We start from the raw sequence: 13,316 nt of genomic DNA, 5'->3' as shown, positions 1-13,316 counted from the left end.
GTAAAGTCCGCAATTCATCACATACTTAGAGTTTATTAAAGCCTTATATAAAATAATCAATAATGATGATAATAATATTAAAGCAAGCAGAGCATCCATATCGATATAGGCAGATATCCAAATTCAGGTATCAGATCTGATCGGAAGTGAAACAAAGTTTTACATCCCTAATGTAAACTTTTGATCAGGGTCATTTGGGTAGTTTCTGTTGTTGTCATGATGATTTAAAGATTAAACACACTTGTTTGACAATGAATGGCTTTAGCCAACCGGTAACCATGATTGAAAGAAAAGGTTTTGAGTTTTCATTCATATTCTCTGAAAAATGGTTAAGAAATCATAAATTCTCTTAGGGTAAGTAAACGTATGAGCACAACTGTACAGGCATTTGTTTTTTACTGATTTTTCTGGTTGTCAGTTAACAGTTTTTTAATTGTGAGCTGCCAGTCCTGTAGACTGTAGCAGGGTTTTATCAGCCCATCAACAGCATGTCATTACCCTGATATTGTCCACACTCGGTACAGCTTAGTATTATAGCATTAGTGGCATTATTTATATACTTAAGTTAAGGGCCTTGTTTTTTTTTTAGAAATATCCCTTTAAAAGTAATGAAGTTGAAAGTGATCTCTCTTGTAAGGCGACTTCTCTCTATATCTCTCACGCGATCACTGTTGTAGGTGTGGTGTCATCGGGTGCACACATACGCACACACACAGACCCTGTTTCAGGCCCAAATTGATGAGGCAGATTTATGATGGCTGCTGGCCACAACAAATTAAGCTGACAGTGATGTATGGGGGAGAGTGAGTGTCACACTGCACTAACGGACTAATGGACCCCCACACACGCACACACATACGGCCCAGTGGTGGCCCCCCAACTCCCAGTCTTTCTTGTTAGGCATCCTTGTCAGGCAGCCCCTACAACCACCCTCCCACCCCTGAGCATACCTGCATAATGAAATTCCTCAGACTGATTTGTGTTATCCCCCCCCCCCCCATCTTTCTTTTTCCTTTCCTCCACCTCCCTCTGTCCATCCCCAGACTCATCTTGCAGCCAGCAAACTGCCGCTGAAGGACACCTTCACTTTTGATGACTACAGGTCAGCGTGTGTGTGTGTGTGTGTGTGTGTGTGTGTGTGTGTGTGTGTGTGTGTGTGTGTGTGTGTGTGTTTATGTGTTGGGTAGAGCCTGTTTTCTATATTTGTTAGTTGCTTGCACACCCTTTTCCATCAGTAAGACAAAAAAAGGCCTTTTTACCACAGATATTGTGGTTTTTGTGTGGTTTATTCCCATATTGATCATATTTCTAACCTGTCTCCAGTCAATGCAGCTTTATGAAACCTGATCAGTCAAAATGTATGTTGTTAGCGATGCAACTTTGTGATTTGTCTCTGCAGTGAGTTGTTTGTGATGTGAAGTATACAGTTGTGCATACCCTGTTTACATACCCTGGCAGAATTGAAATTGTGATTTCTTACCCATTTTTCAGAGAATATGAAATACAACACAAAAACTTTCCTTCACTCATAGTTAGTGGTCAGCTGAAACCATTTATTGTCAAACAACTGTGTTTACTCTTTTTAAATCATGATCACAACACAAACTACTAGGGCTGTCAAAAGATTAACATTTTTAATCAGATTAATCACAGGGTAGCTGTGAATTAATAACGATTAATCACTATTAATTACCATTCGTAAATATGCCAGAAAAATTATAATTTTCTCTTTATATTGAGGAAGAGATAGAGATATAGATAAATTAAGTATGTGAAAATATAAATGTAAAGAACAATAAAATACTGTAAATAACTTATAAAAACCTATACAAACTTAGTAAAAAAATAAACATTACATTGTAAAGAACCCACATTAGAAGACAATATAAATAAATAGAAAAAATAAAATACTGTAAATAAAAAAAAAAAACTATATTGCACTGTAAATAACTGACATTATAAACAAAATATAACGTATAGAAATTAAATAGTTTTCTTGGGGGTACTAAACCCACAGCAGGAAATACCTCATCAGCACCTTTGAAGCACTGCTTCTACTAGTTAGCGTTAGCGTCAGCTAGCATTCTGACGCTAATGTTAGCTGCTGTTCAAGTCTGTGTCCCCGTTAGTTAGACAAAGTAACTGTTAAGTAACGGCAGCCATTTACTGTTAATGTTATGATTATATCATTATCTGCGCCAGTAGCGCCACTTACAACTGTGTGTCTTTCTTTCTTTTTTCTTCATCCTCTTTTTGACATGGAGCCCCTTTAGGGGCCTACTGAGATGTCATTGCAAATCGCCTACTGTTGCTTAAGGGGGACGGGGATGCGGCTGGTCACTGATACATTTACATTATTACAACAGCCCTCAGGCTCCGAGTGTCGGGAACCCTCTATCGGCTCGGAGCCCTAAGCAGTTGCCTGCCTTGCCTGTTCATAAACTGCACGTCTACCCGTAGCACGATGAAAATGAGAAAGTGCGTTAAAATAAATTAACGCGTTAATTCCACAAATTAATCATCCTGCGTTAATTTTGACAGCCCTACAAACTACCCAAATGACCCTGATCAAAAGTTTACATACCCCAGTTCTTAATACTGTGTATTGCCCCCTTTTACATCAATGACAGCTTGGAAGTCTTTTGTGGTAGTTGCAGATGAGGATATTTATCATGGTAAAGCTGCCCATTCTTCCTGGCAAAAAGCCTCCAGTTCCTGTAAATTATTGAGCTGTCTTGCATGAACTGCACGTTTGAGGTCTCCCCAGAGTGGCTCAATGATATTGAGGTCAGGAGACTGAGATGGCCACTCCAGAACCTTCATCCACTAACCATAAGTGAAAGAAAATTTTTTTGTGTTTTCATTCATGGTCTCTGAAAAGAAATCATAAATTCTGCCAGGGTATGTAAACTTATGAGCACAACTGTATGTCAGGGTGAGAGACTGTGACGCATGTCGTAAAGAAGAATTTTTTTGTGGCATGGACCCATACCAGAAGTCCCATTGTGCCAATACAGGTGATGTAGACCTGCCCAGGTCTTGCCAGGGGCTACACCAACTGTTATGCCATCAGTGCAGTTGCAATTGTTTCTCTACGAACTAGTCTGAATACGTAGCTGACGTAATGTGTGGTGGGAAGGTTGCTTGTCATCTGCTGAAGCTGCCTTTTTACTGTGGTATTTCATATCTGTAGTGACTGCAGCAGCTATATTAGCTGCACAGATACCACAGTGACTGCAAAGGTTCAGGCCACTGGTTGAGTCTGTTGCCCCAAAATGGTGGAACTCAATTCCATTTGGGTTAAGAGCTGGTTCCTCTGCCTACATTTTTAAAAAACAGTTAAAAATGTATCTGTTTAGGCAGGCATTGGAATAAGTCTGGGGGTGTTTGTATTGTGTTGCCGTATTTCTTTAAATGTGCTGCTGCTTTTTGTTGTTTTATTTTGTATACTAATTGTATGTATGATGTTTGTTTTTTTTGTCTAGTGAAACATTTTTGAGTTTTCTCTGTGAGAAGTGATATCCAAATAAAAATTTACTGACTTACTAAATGGAGTTATTATGCTTCCACTTATCTATATCTATACATGTATCTATTTGATAGGTGGGCAGTGTCTTCAGTGATGACCCGTCAGAACCAGATTCCCACAGAGGATGGCAGTCGGGTCACTCTAGCCCTCATTCCCCTCTGGGACATGTGTAACCACACCAATGGACTGGTAAAGTCTCACACTCACAAACACATAAACCTAATAGGATAGTTCACCTTGTCTTTTTTGGTTGTATGAGGTACTGGTACATAGTCAACGATCCCTGACAATCTTTAGAAAACTGCATTTATAGTAGGAATGAGCATTCCAACAACTCTGTATCATATAGTCGACAACAGTGGTGTTGATGAAGATTGGATTCTGTGTCCTGACCTGTGTTGGGGGCTAAAAATCAGCAAATATAATTTATCTGCAGATCACCACTGGCTACAACCTGGAGGATGACCGCTGTGAATGTGTGGCACTGCAGGACTACAAGGAGAACGAACAGGTAACTACTACCCACACTCCTCTCTGTTACTGCCTGCATCTCATTCTTCAAAACAAATGTGATTGGGGATTGGCTTAAGTCCTGTATCATACTCCCAAAGCATCATTAATGGTAGGGGTGGGAATCTCTTGGCACCTCACGATTCGATTTGATTACGATTCAGAGGTCAACGATTCGATTCTAAACCGATTATCGATGCATCTTGATGCAACAATTTTTTACTTTAATACTTTGCTCATCATTTAAAAGTAAGATAAAGCAACATAAATATAAAAGTGGTAGTGCCCCCTCATCTGCCTCATCTGGTGCAGACAAACGGCCCTTTTATTTCTGCGCACCGCCCCCTGCGTTGTTCTCTTCTCCCTCTCCTGTGCCGTTCGTCACTCCTCTGCTTCCTCAAGCGCTCATTTCATATCTACAGCAGACTGGATAATTTCTCAACGTGTTTTATCCCCACATAAAAATAATGATCTTTATGATGAGGATGGAGTACAGTCGTGATGAAGTGCAGGTGATCTGAGTGAAACGTGGTGACAGACTCTGAAGAGCAGAGCGCACGTTTCATCGTTTTCACTCCGTGGTCTTAATCTTTGTGAAAGATGCAAGTGATAAGCCCGCCGGGCTTATAATACACTGGGGGAAACCCTGACTCTGCAGCAAGCGAAGCGAACAGAATGTTGCAGCAGGCGAAGTAATATAATTTTTTTAAATTCCGATTATTAACTTATCCGCATCGATTCGGAATCACGAGAATCACGATGCATCGAAGAATCGATTGTTTTTCCCACCCCTAATAAATGGCATTCATAGCAAATATAGGATTGTTTAATGTGACTTTGATGTTTTTCATGTCCCTCCTGTAGATCTACATCTTCTACGGCACGAGATCTAATGCAGAATTTGTCATCCACAACGGCTTTTTCTTCGAGGATAACGCCCACGACCGGGTGAAGATCAAGCTGGGCGTCAGCAAGAGTGAGCGCCTGTACGCCATGAAGGCTGAAGTGCTGGCCCGAGCCGGGATCCCAGCGTACGTCCAAAACCCTTTCTTCGTCTCACTCTTAAAGGTCACATAGAGTGGTCCTGTTGCACATATATGTTAGTTATGGAGGTCTACTTACATATATTAACTTTTTTTTATGGTCAAAAACCTCCTAGTTAGCCGATTGAAATCCTCTTTTCTGACGCTGTTAGTCAGCCGCGATGTTTCAGAGTGAACTTTCACCCCCAGAAGACAGAGTCTTGTGATTGGCCAGTACTATTCAGCACATCCGCTCTCAGAAGCTCAGCTCCCCCCTCTGGAACGGTGGATGCACTGCTCCTCATTATCAAAACATTGTTTTAACAGTGTTTAAAAATAGCTTCGTCACGACTCCCCGCCGCAGTCCCTTTTATGACTTTGACCTGGAGTCAGACGTCAGAAAACACTGTCGCTCGTGAAACACCTCCACAACGGACGTTATTCTTCTTCTGCGGTTCAATGTACACAACCGGATGTGCCCGGACTAGTGCCCGGAGCAGGGCGATCGGCTGTTCAGGAGAACCGATGTTTACGTAACTATTACGGGATTTTCAGAGATCTCGCTGAGCCCCGAGATTACAATAAACACAGCGTTCTCAGCAATGGCTAAACTGTTTGTTTTGAAACTTCAGGGCTTCATAAACAAGGTAATGACGTAGATGCACACTAAAAAACAGCATTAACAGGAACTTCTGGTCTAGGTCCGCTTTAATGTGCTTTATGTTTAAAACTTTGCTCTTCCTCCCTTCTTATCTACAAAGGACTTAATCCTTCAAAATGGGCCTGAAGGAGTTCACTCTAAAGTCATGAATGTTGGTCAAGGAGAGTTCCAGGCTCATGACCAACTTCACTAACCCTTGTTTGTCTACAAACATGAGATATTTCAACCAATTAGTCTCCCCTTAGGCATAATTGAAACACAATATGAATGTTGCAGCAGGTCTCTTTAATTCTCTCCTTCCCCAACAAGTATCAACTTCCAATCAGCCACTTTCATCCCTTTTCATCACCATGAAGCATAATCATTTTATCATGAGGCTCCCAATTTGTATGCATCTTTCTCTGCTCTGCGTTTCTCTGTCATCTCTTATTGATGACAGTTGCAATCTCAACAGTGGAAATGAAATGAAACATTCTCCATTGTTGCTGGGGCGCTGTATTGAACTGACAGATATGCTCAAAGATTATTTTAAAAGGAGACATACAACTCAGTTGCTGAGATGATGTCACACAACTCCCCTCTTTCACCTCTGCTGTGTTTCTGTCTGAAAAGTAAAAAACAACTGAGCATTATTGACTTGTTTAGTTACAGAATACACTGAGTTCCTCTTCATCATCTTAAAAATAAACACAAAGACATTTTGTAGAAAGACTTGGAATGGACACAGAGCCTATGTGATCGAGAAAGTAAGAAGGTGGGTGCAATGTGTTTGTGTGGTGCATCACCACATCGATCACTTTCCTCAAACTCTAGGAAAATAATGTCCCCTGTAAAATGAGCTCAGTGTGTAATGGGATAATGTTACCGAGTCAGCTCATGTTTTTTTCTGCACTCTGAACTGCAACACTAACATTGTTTTCAGAGAGAGACAAACAAGATGAGACTGACCTCTTGTGTCCTATATTTTTGAAAAAAAAAGCTAATCCCTGTGTAAGGGAACATTAATTAACAGTCAATAATTTCTGTAATAAGCATTCACTAACTAATTAAATTATATTTTAACTATAAACATTTAAGAATTATTAGGCTTAATTAAAACCTTATTTTAACAGTGTATGGGTCAATGACTTTTTTAAGAAATAAAGAGTTTTATGATAAAATCATTTTTTTCTAGTTTTACATTGGTTGTACCACACTGACATGGACAATGTACCAACCTACATATAGTTGAAAGTAGTTATTTTTATCAGTATACTATTTGACAGAGATCTACAAACCTTTTTGCTTAGTCCCAATGGTCCCTGGGGTTCCTCTGGCTGATGCAACATTTAGTTTACAGCTATTGTCTCTTGACTTCAAAATAAAGTCCAATGTTTATGGTTGCCCCACCCTGATATTTAGGAAATGTAAATTGCTGGACAAAAGTTTTGCAGTTATTTTAGCAGCTTTAAAACTATTGATATTAGGGGAAAAACATTATTCAAAAGACTTCAAACATAAAATAATGCCCGAGTATTTTATTTTGAGTTTATCATTATTAAAATAAAATTTTTAATAGTTTTCTATTAAAAAAAACTTGCTCGGACAGCTGCATCACCTTATATCTTAGGGGTTTGATAAGCCAAAACAAAATAATATAATTATTAGAATTTACTTGAAAATGCATGAAAATTAATAGGTTTTATAGAATCAAGTGATAGATGTCATGAAAAGATAATTTATGTTTTTTTTATATAATGGACTTGGATACAAAAAAATGCACGTCATGTCATTGACCCTTATAAAGCTACTGGTAACATCAGTTAACTGTTTATGGCAGTACTGAATAAGCCTTATATAAGCACAATTTATCACGTATTAGCCACGGTCTTAATCTTAATTAATGCTCCTTGGAGCCTAATAATGGTTAGTAAATGCTTAATTATAGTTAAGTAATGCTTATGTGCTGTCCTACTTTTACAGTATGCAATCATTTAAGGGATGCATGTTTTACCCTTTACAATATGGGTCACAAGAAACATTAATAAATATAAAATATATTTAACAAAGTTTAATAATGATTATACATAAAGTAGGGAAAGTGAGGGAAACAAATTAATTAATTTAATTAATGTTAACTAAAGAAAGACATTTACAGTGACTTAACGCTATTAACTGTCACTATGAATTAATAACTGCATTAACTAATTTTAATTTAGTTTTTTTGCAAAGTGATAATATTTCCTTCCTTTTCTATTTCGCATCGCATTTTTTTAAATGGTAAATGATCTGTATTTATATATGTTCTTTACAGGTCGTGTGTCTTTGCTCTGCACTGTAATGAACCTCCCATTTCAGCCCAGCTCCTGGCCTTCCTCAGAGTCTTCTGCATGACTGAGGGTAAGACACACACACACACACACACACACACACACACACACACACACACACACACACACACACACACACACACACACACACACACACACACACACACACACACACACACACACACAGAGAGAGTAGGAGACAGAAGAAGTAGAGGTCGAGGAGACAGAGAGGAGGTTGATGAGACAGAGAGGGGAAGAGCAAGGCCTGTCCCTCCCCAAGCTGCTTAATTGATAAAGGCAGGCCACCAGATGTGTGGAAGGAAAAATCCACCAGGGGTGGGGGGGGCGGGGGTTGCAATTATTATTCATCTGCATGTATGCAGAGCAGCAGCGGTATCATAAATCCCCAATCACACAAGGCCACATCCTCCTCTGTCACACAACTCGTCTTCATGACCCTGCTTGATATATTATTTACTTTTTTTGCTGCATGTTAATCTTTAAAATGGCCCCCAACACCTTTGTGTGTTTGTGTGTGACATAACAGATGTGACATGAAGAAATACTCAAATGCACACATGCACGCGCTTGTGTACACAAACACACACACACACACATCCAAGGTGCAGCACTCCTCTTTCATCTTCCATGTAACTAAATCATGTTAAAGTGTTGAGATGAGAGGCAGCAGGATAAGACTGGGAAACACATCTGTGACAGTAGGGGAGACAGCATTTACACTGCATGGTACAAGTGACCTTGTTTCGATGTGGCTTAATTCAGACCCATGACAGTAATATGAGTATATGAGTAAGCGCATATACAGTGGTATGCAAAAGTTTGGGTACCTCTGTAAATTTTCATGATATTCCTTTATAATTAATTAAAAAATAAATTACTCTTCCATACAGCATCTCCTTGTGTAAAGTGCGCTGAATAGTTGAACGATGCACAGTGACACCATCTGCAGCAAGATGATGTTGTAGGTCTTTGGAGCTGGTCTGTGGGTTGCCTGTGACTGTTCTCATCATCCTTCACTAGCTAGAACTGTGCCTGTGGTCTTCCACCTCCTCACAATATTCCTCACAGTTGAAACTGAGAGCTTAAATCTCTGAGATAGCTTTCTGTATCCTTCCCCTAAACCATGATGTTGAACAATCATTGTTTTCAGGTCATTTGAGAGTTGTTTTTAGGCTTCCATGTTGCATGTTCCATTTTGGTAGACTTCAGAATCTCAAAAAAAGGTAACCAAGAAGAATTGACATCTTTAATATACGTCCAACATAGGAGTGCCTACATTCAAATGACCACGTCTTCTTCAGATATTATCTGATTTACCTGTTAGACATTGCTGGAAAGCTTAGAAATCACAGTTTCAGAATCCATAAATAACTCAAAATGTCCCTTGTTACTGGTTTTGTCATGGCTGGCCCCATAGGATTTTTTTTTAAATATATATTCGAATTTCAAATATTTGTTGACAGCCCTTCTCTGCATACATTATCTGGATGATACATCTGATTGGTTGTAGGTCTATCCAATTACGTACAGAGGAATTTGTTACCTACGTCCATTTGTCACACCTAAAAATAAATCATGCTCTCTCCTTGTTTGAATCCTTTTTAACCGCAGTCCAGTACATGTAGCATGTGCTAACAAGTCGATTCATTTCAGAGGAACTTAAGGATTACCTGCTCGGAGAGCGGGCCATGAACAAGATCTTCACCCTGGGCAACAGTGAGTTTCCTGTCAGCTGGGAGAATGAGATCAAGTTGTGGACTTTCTTGGAGATGAGAGCTGCCCTGCTGCTCAAGACCTACAAAACTACATCAGAGGTCAGTTCATGGGAGCCTTGCTTGTGAAATCAGAATTTAACAATTTACCTTATGTAAATACTTGGGGAGGGAAGTACACGATATTTGTCTTGTAGTTAATTTCGCTGAGTGATTAATGTTGATGATTCACGAAATCCCAAAAAGGTTTCTAGGTATTAACTATGCAGGGTACCCAAATGTTTGATGTGGCCCCTTTTCCTGTTCTGTTATTTTGAAAATGTAAAAGATGAAAATATAACACGATTTTGTTTAAAATGTAAAGGTAATTTATCATCTGTAACGTCATGTGTTTTGTCATTTCATCTTCCACTTGCTTAATTGTTCACATTAACAGACATGTTGACCTGCTAATGTTTGTTAAATTACTTAAAATTACTTCTAGAAGTTGGGTGAACTATTTTGGGAAAGTTGTGGAAAATTTTGATAATAAATCTGTAAACATGTGTGGGAACCCTGGCTGTACATTAAGGTGGAACTTATGTCATCATTGCAAGAAGACAGATAGTTGAATTAAGACGTTTTTCCTCTTCCAGGAGGACCGCTCCATGGTGGAGAAACCCGATCTATCCTCGCACTCTCGCGTGGCCATCCAGCTCCGTCTGGCTGAGAAGCAGATCCTGGAGAAGGTGTCATCTAGTGGACAGGCCAAACGTCTGCACTTCCAGCAGAAACTGGAGGAGGGCGCCCCGCTGCCTCACTATGAGGAAAGCGACATCGCTCTGCTGGAGAATACCGAGGCAGACACGAAGCTTCCTATTATTCTGCGTAAGCTGGAAGAGGTAGAGGAAGGCCAAGAGATGCAAGGGGAGGAGCTCAACCACCTCCTTAATGGAGAGAAGGTGGTGTACAGGATGGAAGCTGATGTAGATCCAGTGCAGGAGGTTCAATCATCTTTGGACTCGACTGAAAGTTCAGAGAAGAACGGCCAAAGAGAAGTGGCCAAGCGAACTGAAGAGAATCCCAAAGAGAAGAGCGATTAAATATATTCAACTCCACAGCCACACCCCATGCTATTTATTTATTTTTGTGTCTCTTAAATGACTCGGAAACGTAGATGCTGGAAAAAACAACAACAAAGATGGTAAGTGGGCAGAACTGTGGTCTTCCAGCGTGGCTTTTTCTCTGTCGTCCACTGCTGAACTTCACAAACTTAAACCAATCAAAGTCATTCTGAAATGTAGGTTTTCCACAAAGTTAAAACCTCCTTGATCTTGACAGTTTATTTTGTTTGTTTTATTACTGCAGTTAGTCTCCACATGTGTGCAGTATGTTTTGAGTCGACAATCATATTGTATAGAGCTTTTTTTGTTGCAGACCATCACTGGCCTGTTTCCTGCCTGCTTAATATCGTTTCAAGCAGAAGAACAGAAGGAAAAGAGAAATGTTCTTATTTTCCTGAAACCGTCTTAACAGTCTTATCGTTTGGCCAAAAGGTAGTGCTTTACAATAAGATGACCTTATAATGGATGAATAAATTATTTCTAATTAAGTTTATAAATCATTGATATGATATATTGAGATGTTATAACACAGGAAATGTTTGCTTGCCTGCTTGATCAGGTATTTATTATTTTTAGCATAAAGTGTTAAGAACCAAATAAATAACCGACAAATATAAATTAAAAAATTCATTTCAAGGGTAGTCTTACTGTAAAGTGATACCGGCTTGACTGAGATTTTTTTTGCATTTCATGAAGTACTTTAAGGACTTTTTTTTATTTTAATGTTTTAGAAGAATCTTGATGAACCTAGGTCCATGTCAGAGTGAGGTTTTTAGGATGTCACGTAAAGGGACTAATGTGTGACACAGTGATCGCTGTTTGTTAGTTATATATACATATATATATGTGTGTGTGTGTGTTTATATATATTTACTCTGACTGTGCACTGATAAAGAGAGCCACGACTGAAACACTCCTCACACCAAAGTCCATAACACACAAAAGCTGCTGGCTCACTGCTGCCTCCTGTGATAGGTTTGTGTCACTGAGGTAAACCTGAACAAAAGATTTCAAATGCCAAGTCAATAAACGACACATAAACTTACAGATGGAGGCAGCAATGGTTCAACAGCTCCTGTGTGCTGTGATATAAAATCACTGATTTTCTCTGTAGACGTTGGTGTGGGTGGGAAAGTGGGGGATTTACAAATCCAAATGATAAGACTGTTAAGACGGTAAACTTTTCTGTTGGTCCCTGTGGCTGCCATGTTTTCACTGAGCTTGTGCACACCTGCAACTGGCTGTTTCTCGGCACAGGAAGTGATTTGTTTTATGCCAAGAAAGAACAGCAACATTGAGAAAGTTAAGTATGAGTGAGGTTGGAGTTTGACTGAAAACACAAAAAGTTTCAGAAGTGAATTCTACTGCTCAAAAAACCTGTCCCCACCCACTCCTGTGATGCTTTATACACGCACATGCTCCCCCTGGCAGGTCTGATAGTATTGCTTGACTGAAGCTGTTTTCAGATGGACACAGATAATGTACCATTTCTATTCATGAAGACCAAACAGAGGCAGAAAAATAACCTTAATAAAAATCACTTCAACACAAGTCTGTCTAATTATTTAGGATGGATCATAGCTTTTCATCTGTTGCTGCTCTTTACTGCTGGTCTGTTCTCAGAAATAATTGTTGGTTAAAGTACAAATAACACCGCAGGTGATTTATTTTTAAATGTAGCCTATTCCACATGGTGATGTGGAATCAGACACAGAGTTGACCTGTTACATTTTATAAGCCTTGCCACAAATAAAGAGTACATGATTTTCGGGGCGCGGCCATAGCCAGTCGACATGTGGAGACTCACTGACGCGCTTTAGACCAGTGGCTCCCAAAGACTGGATCAGGGCCATGTTTTTTTTTTGTTTTTTTTAAGTTTTCCATTTGCTTTTGCTACAATTGATATTGTGATTTGGGTCACAGTAGTTTGCAATCTTAAAAAAAAAAATAATAATAATAACTGGGTCCCCATGTAGAAAGTTTGGTTTGGTTTTTGTGTTCACCAGAGCTTGGTTGTTTGAGAATCCACTGTTGCACCACATGAATGCGTTTTCCATCTCAAATCTGTATTTTTTCATGCAATCGCCACATACTTTAACCAACCTGTGCTGCTTTTCTACAGATCTCTGTACTACTGAGTGTGTGTGTGTGTGTGTGTGTGAGAAAGTGTGTGTGTGTGTGAGAGTACATTTGTGAGAGAGCTCCAAGCTTTAACAACAAAATCCAGAGAACCCTCACCATTTCACTGTATGCAGTAGTTGTTCTCTCTATCCTGAAGCCATTGATGTGTAAAAGTCTGAGATTAAACGTCATCTCATTTCTCAATTCTTCTGCGTGACCTCTTTGTTCTTCAATCTTCTGTCCTTCACCACGTCATCATCCCACACTTACTCCTCTCCTTTGGTCAGGGGGAGGAAGAAAGGCTTATTCCGTGTATTTCCCCTCCTTT

The 13,316-nt window shown here is 39.5% G+C and overlaps 1 protein-coding gene across 2 annotated transcripts in view; it reads left to right on the top strand.

Moving 5' to 3' along the window:
• Positions 1-13,316, top strand: part of setd3 (SET domain containing 3, actin histidine methyltransferase) — a 46,240-nt gene that overhangs the window by 19,824 nt on the left and 13,100 nt on the right. The window contains exons 7-13 of one of the 2 annotated variants that reach the window (XM_083907452.1): positions 1,044-1,102; positions 3,604-3,718; positions 3,966-4,040; positions 4,904-5,070; positions 8,016-8,101; positions 9,706-9,866; positions 10,400-13,130. In XM_083907452.1, coding sequence (XP_083763578.1) covers positions 1,044-1,102; positions 3,604-3,718; positions 3,966-4,040; positions 4,904-5,070; positions 8,016-8,101; positions 9,706-9,866; positions 10,400-10,846 — 1,110 coding nt within the window. In that variant the 3' untranslated portion in view covers positions 10,847-13,130. Of the gene's footprint in view, positions 1-1,043; positions 1,103-3,603; positions 3,719-3,965; positions 4,041-4,903; positions 5,071-8,015; positions 8,102-9,705; positions 9,867-10,399; positions 13,131-13,316 lie in introns of those variants that run through there. The other variant, XM_083907453.1, reaches the window with a different exon arrangement.

The sequence above is a fragment of the Microchirus variegatus genome (assembly GCF_963457635.1).
Source record: "Microchirus variegatus genome assembly, chromosome: 21".
NCBI classification, from domain to species: Eukaryota; Metazoa; Chordata; class Actinopteri; order Pleuronectiformes; family Soleidae; genus Microchirus; species Microchirus variegatus.
The sequence above is the reverse complement of the archived record's forward strand: the minus strand, read 5'-3'. Positions and strand labels throughout refer to the sequence as shown.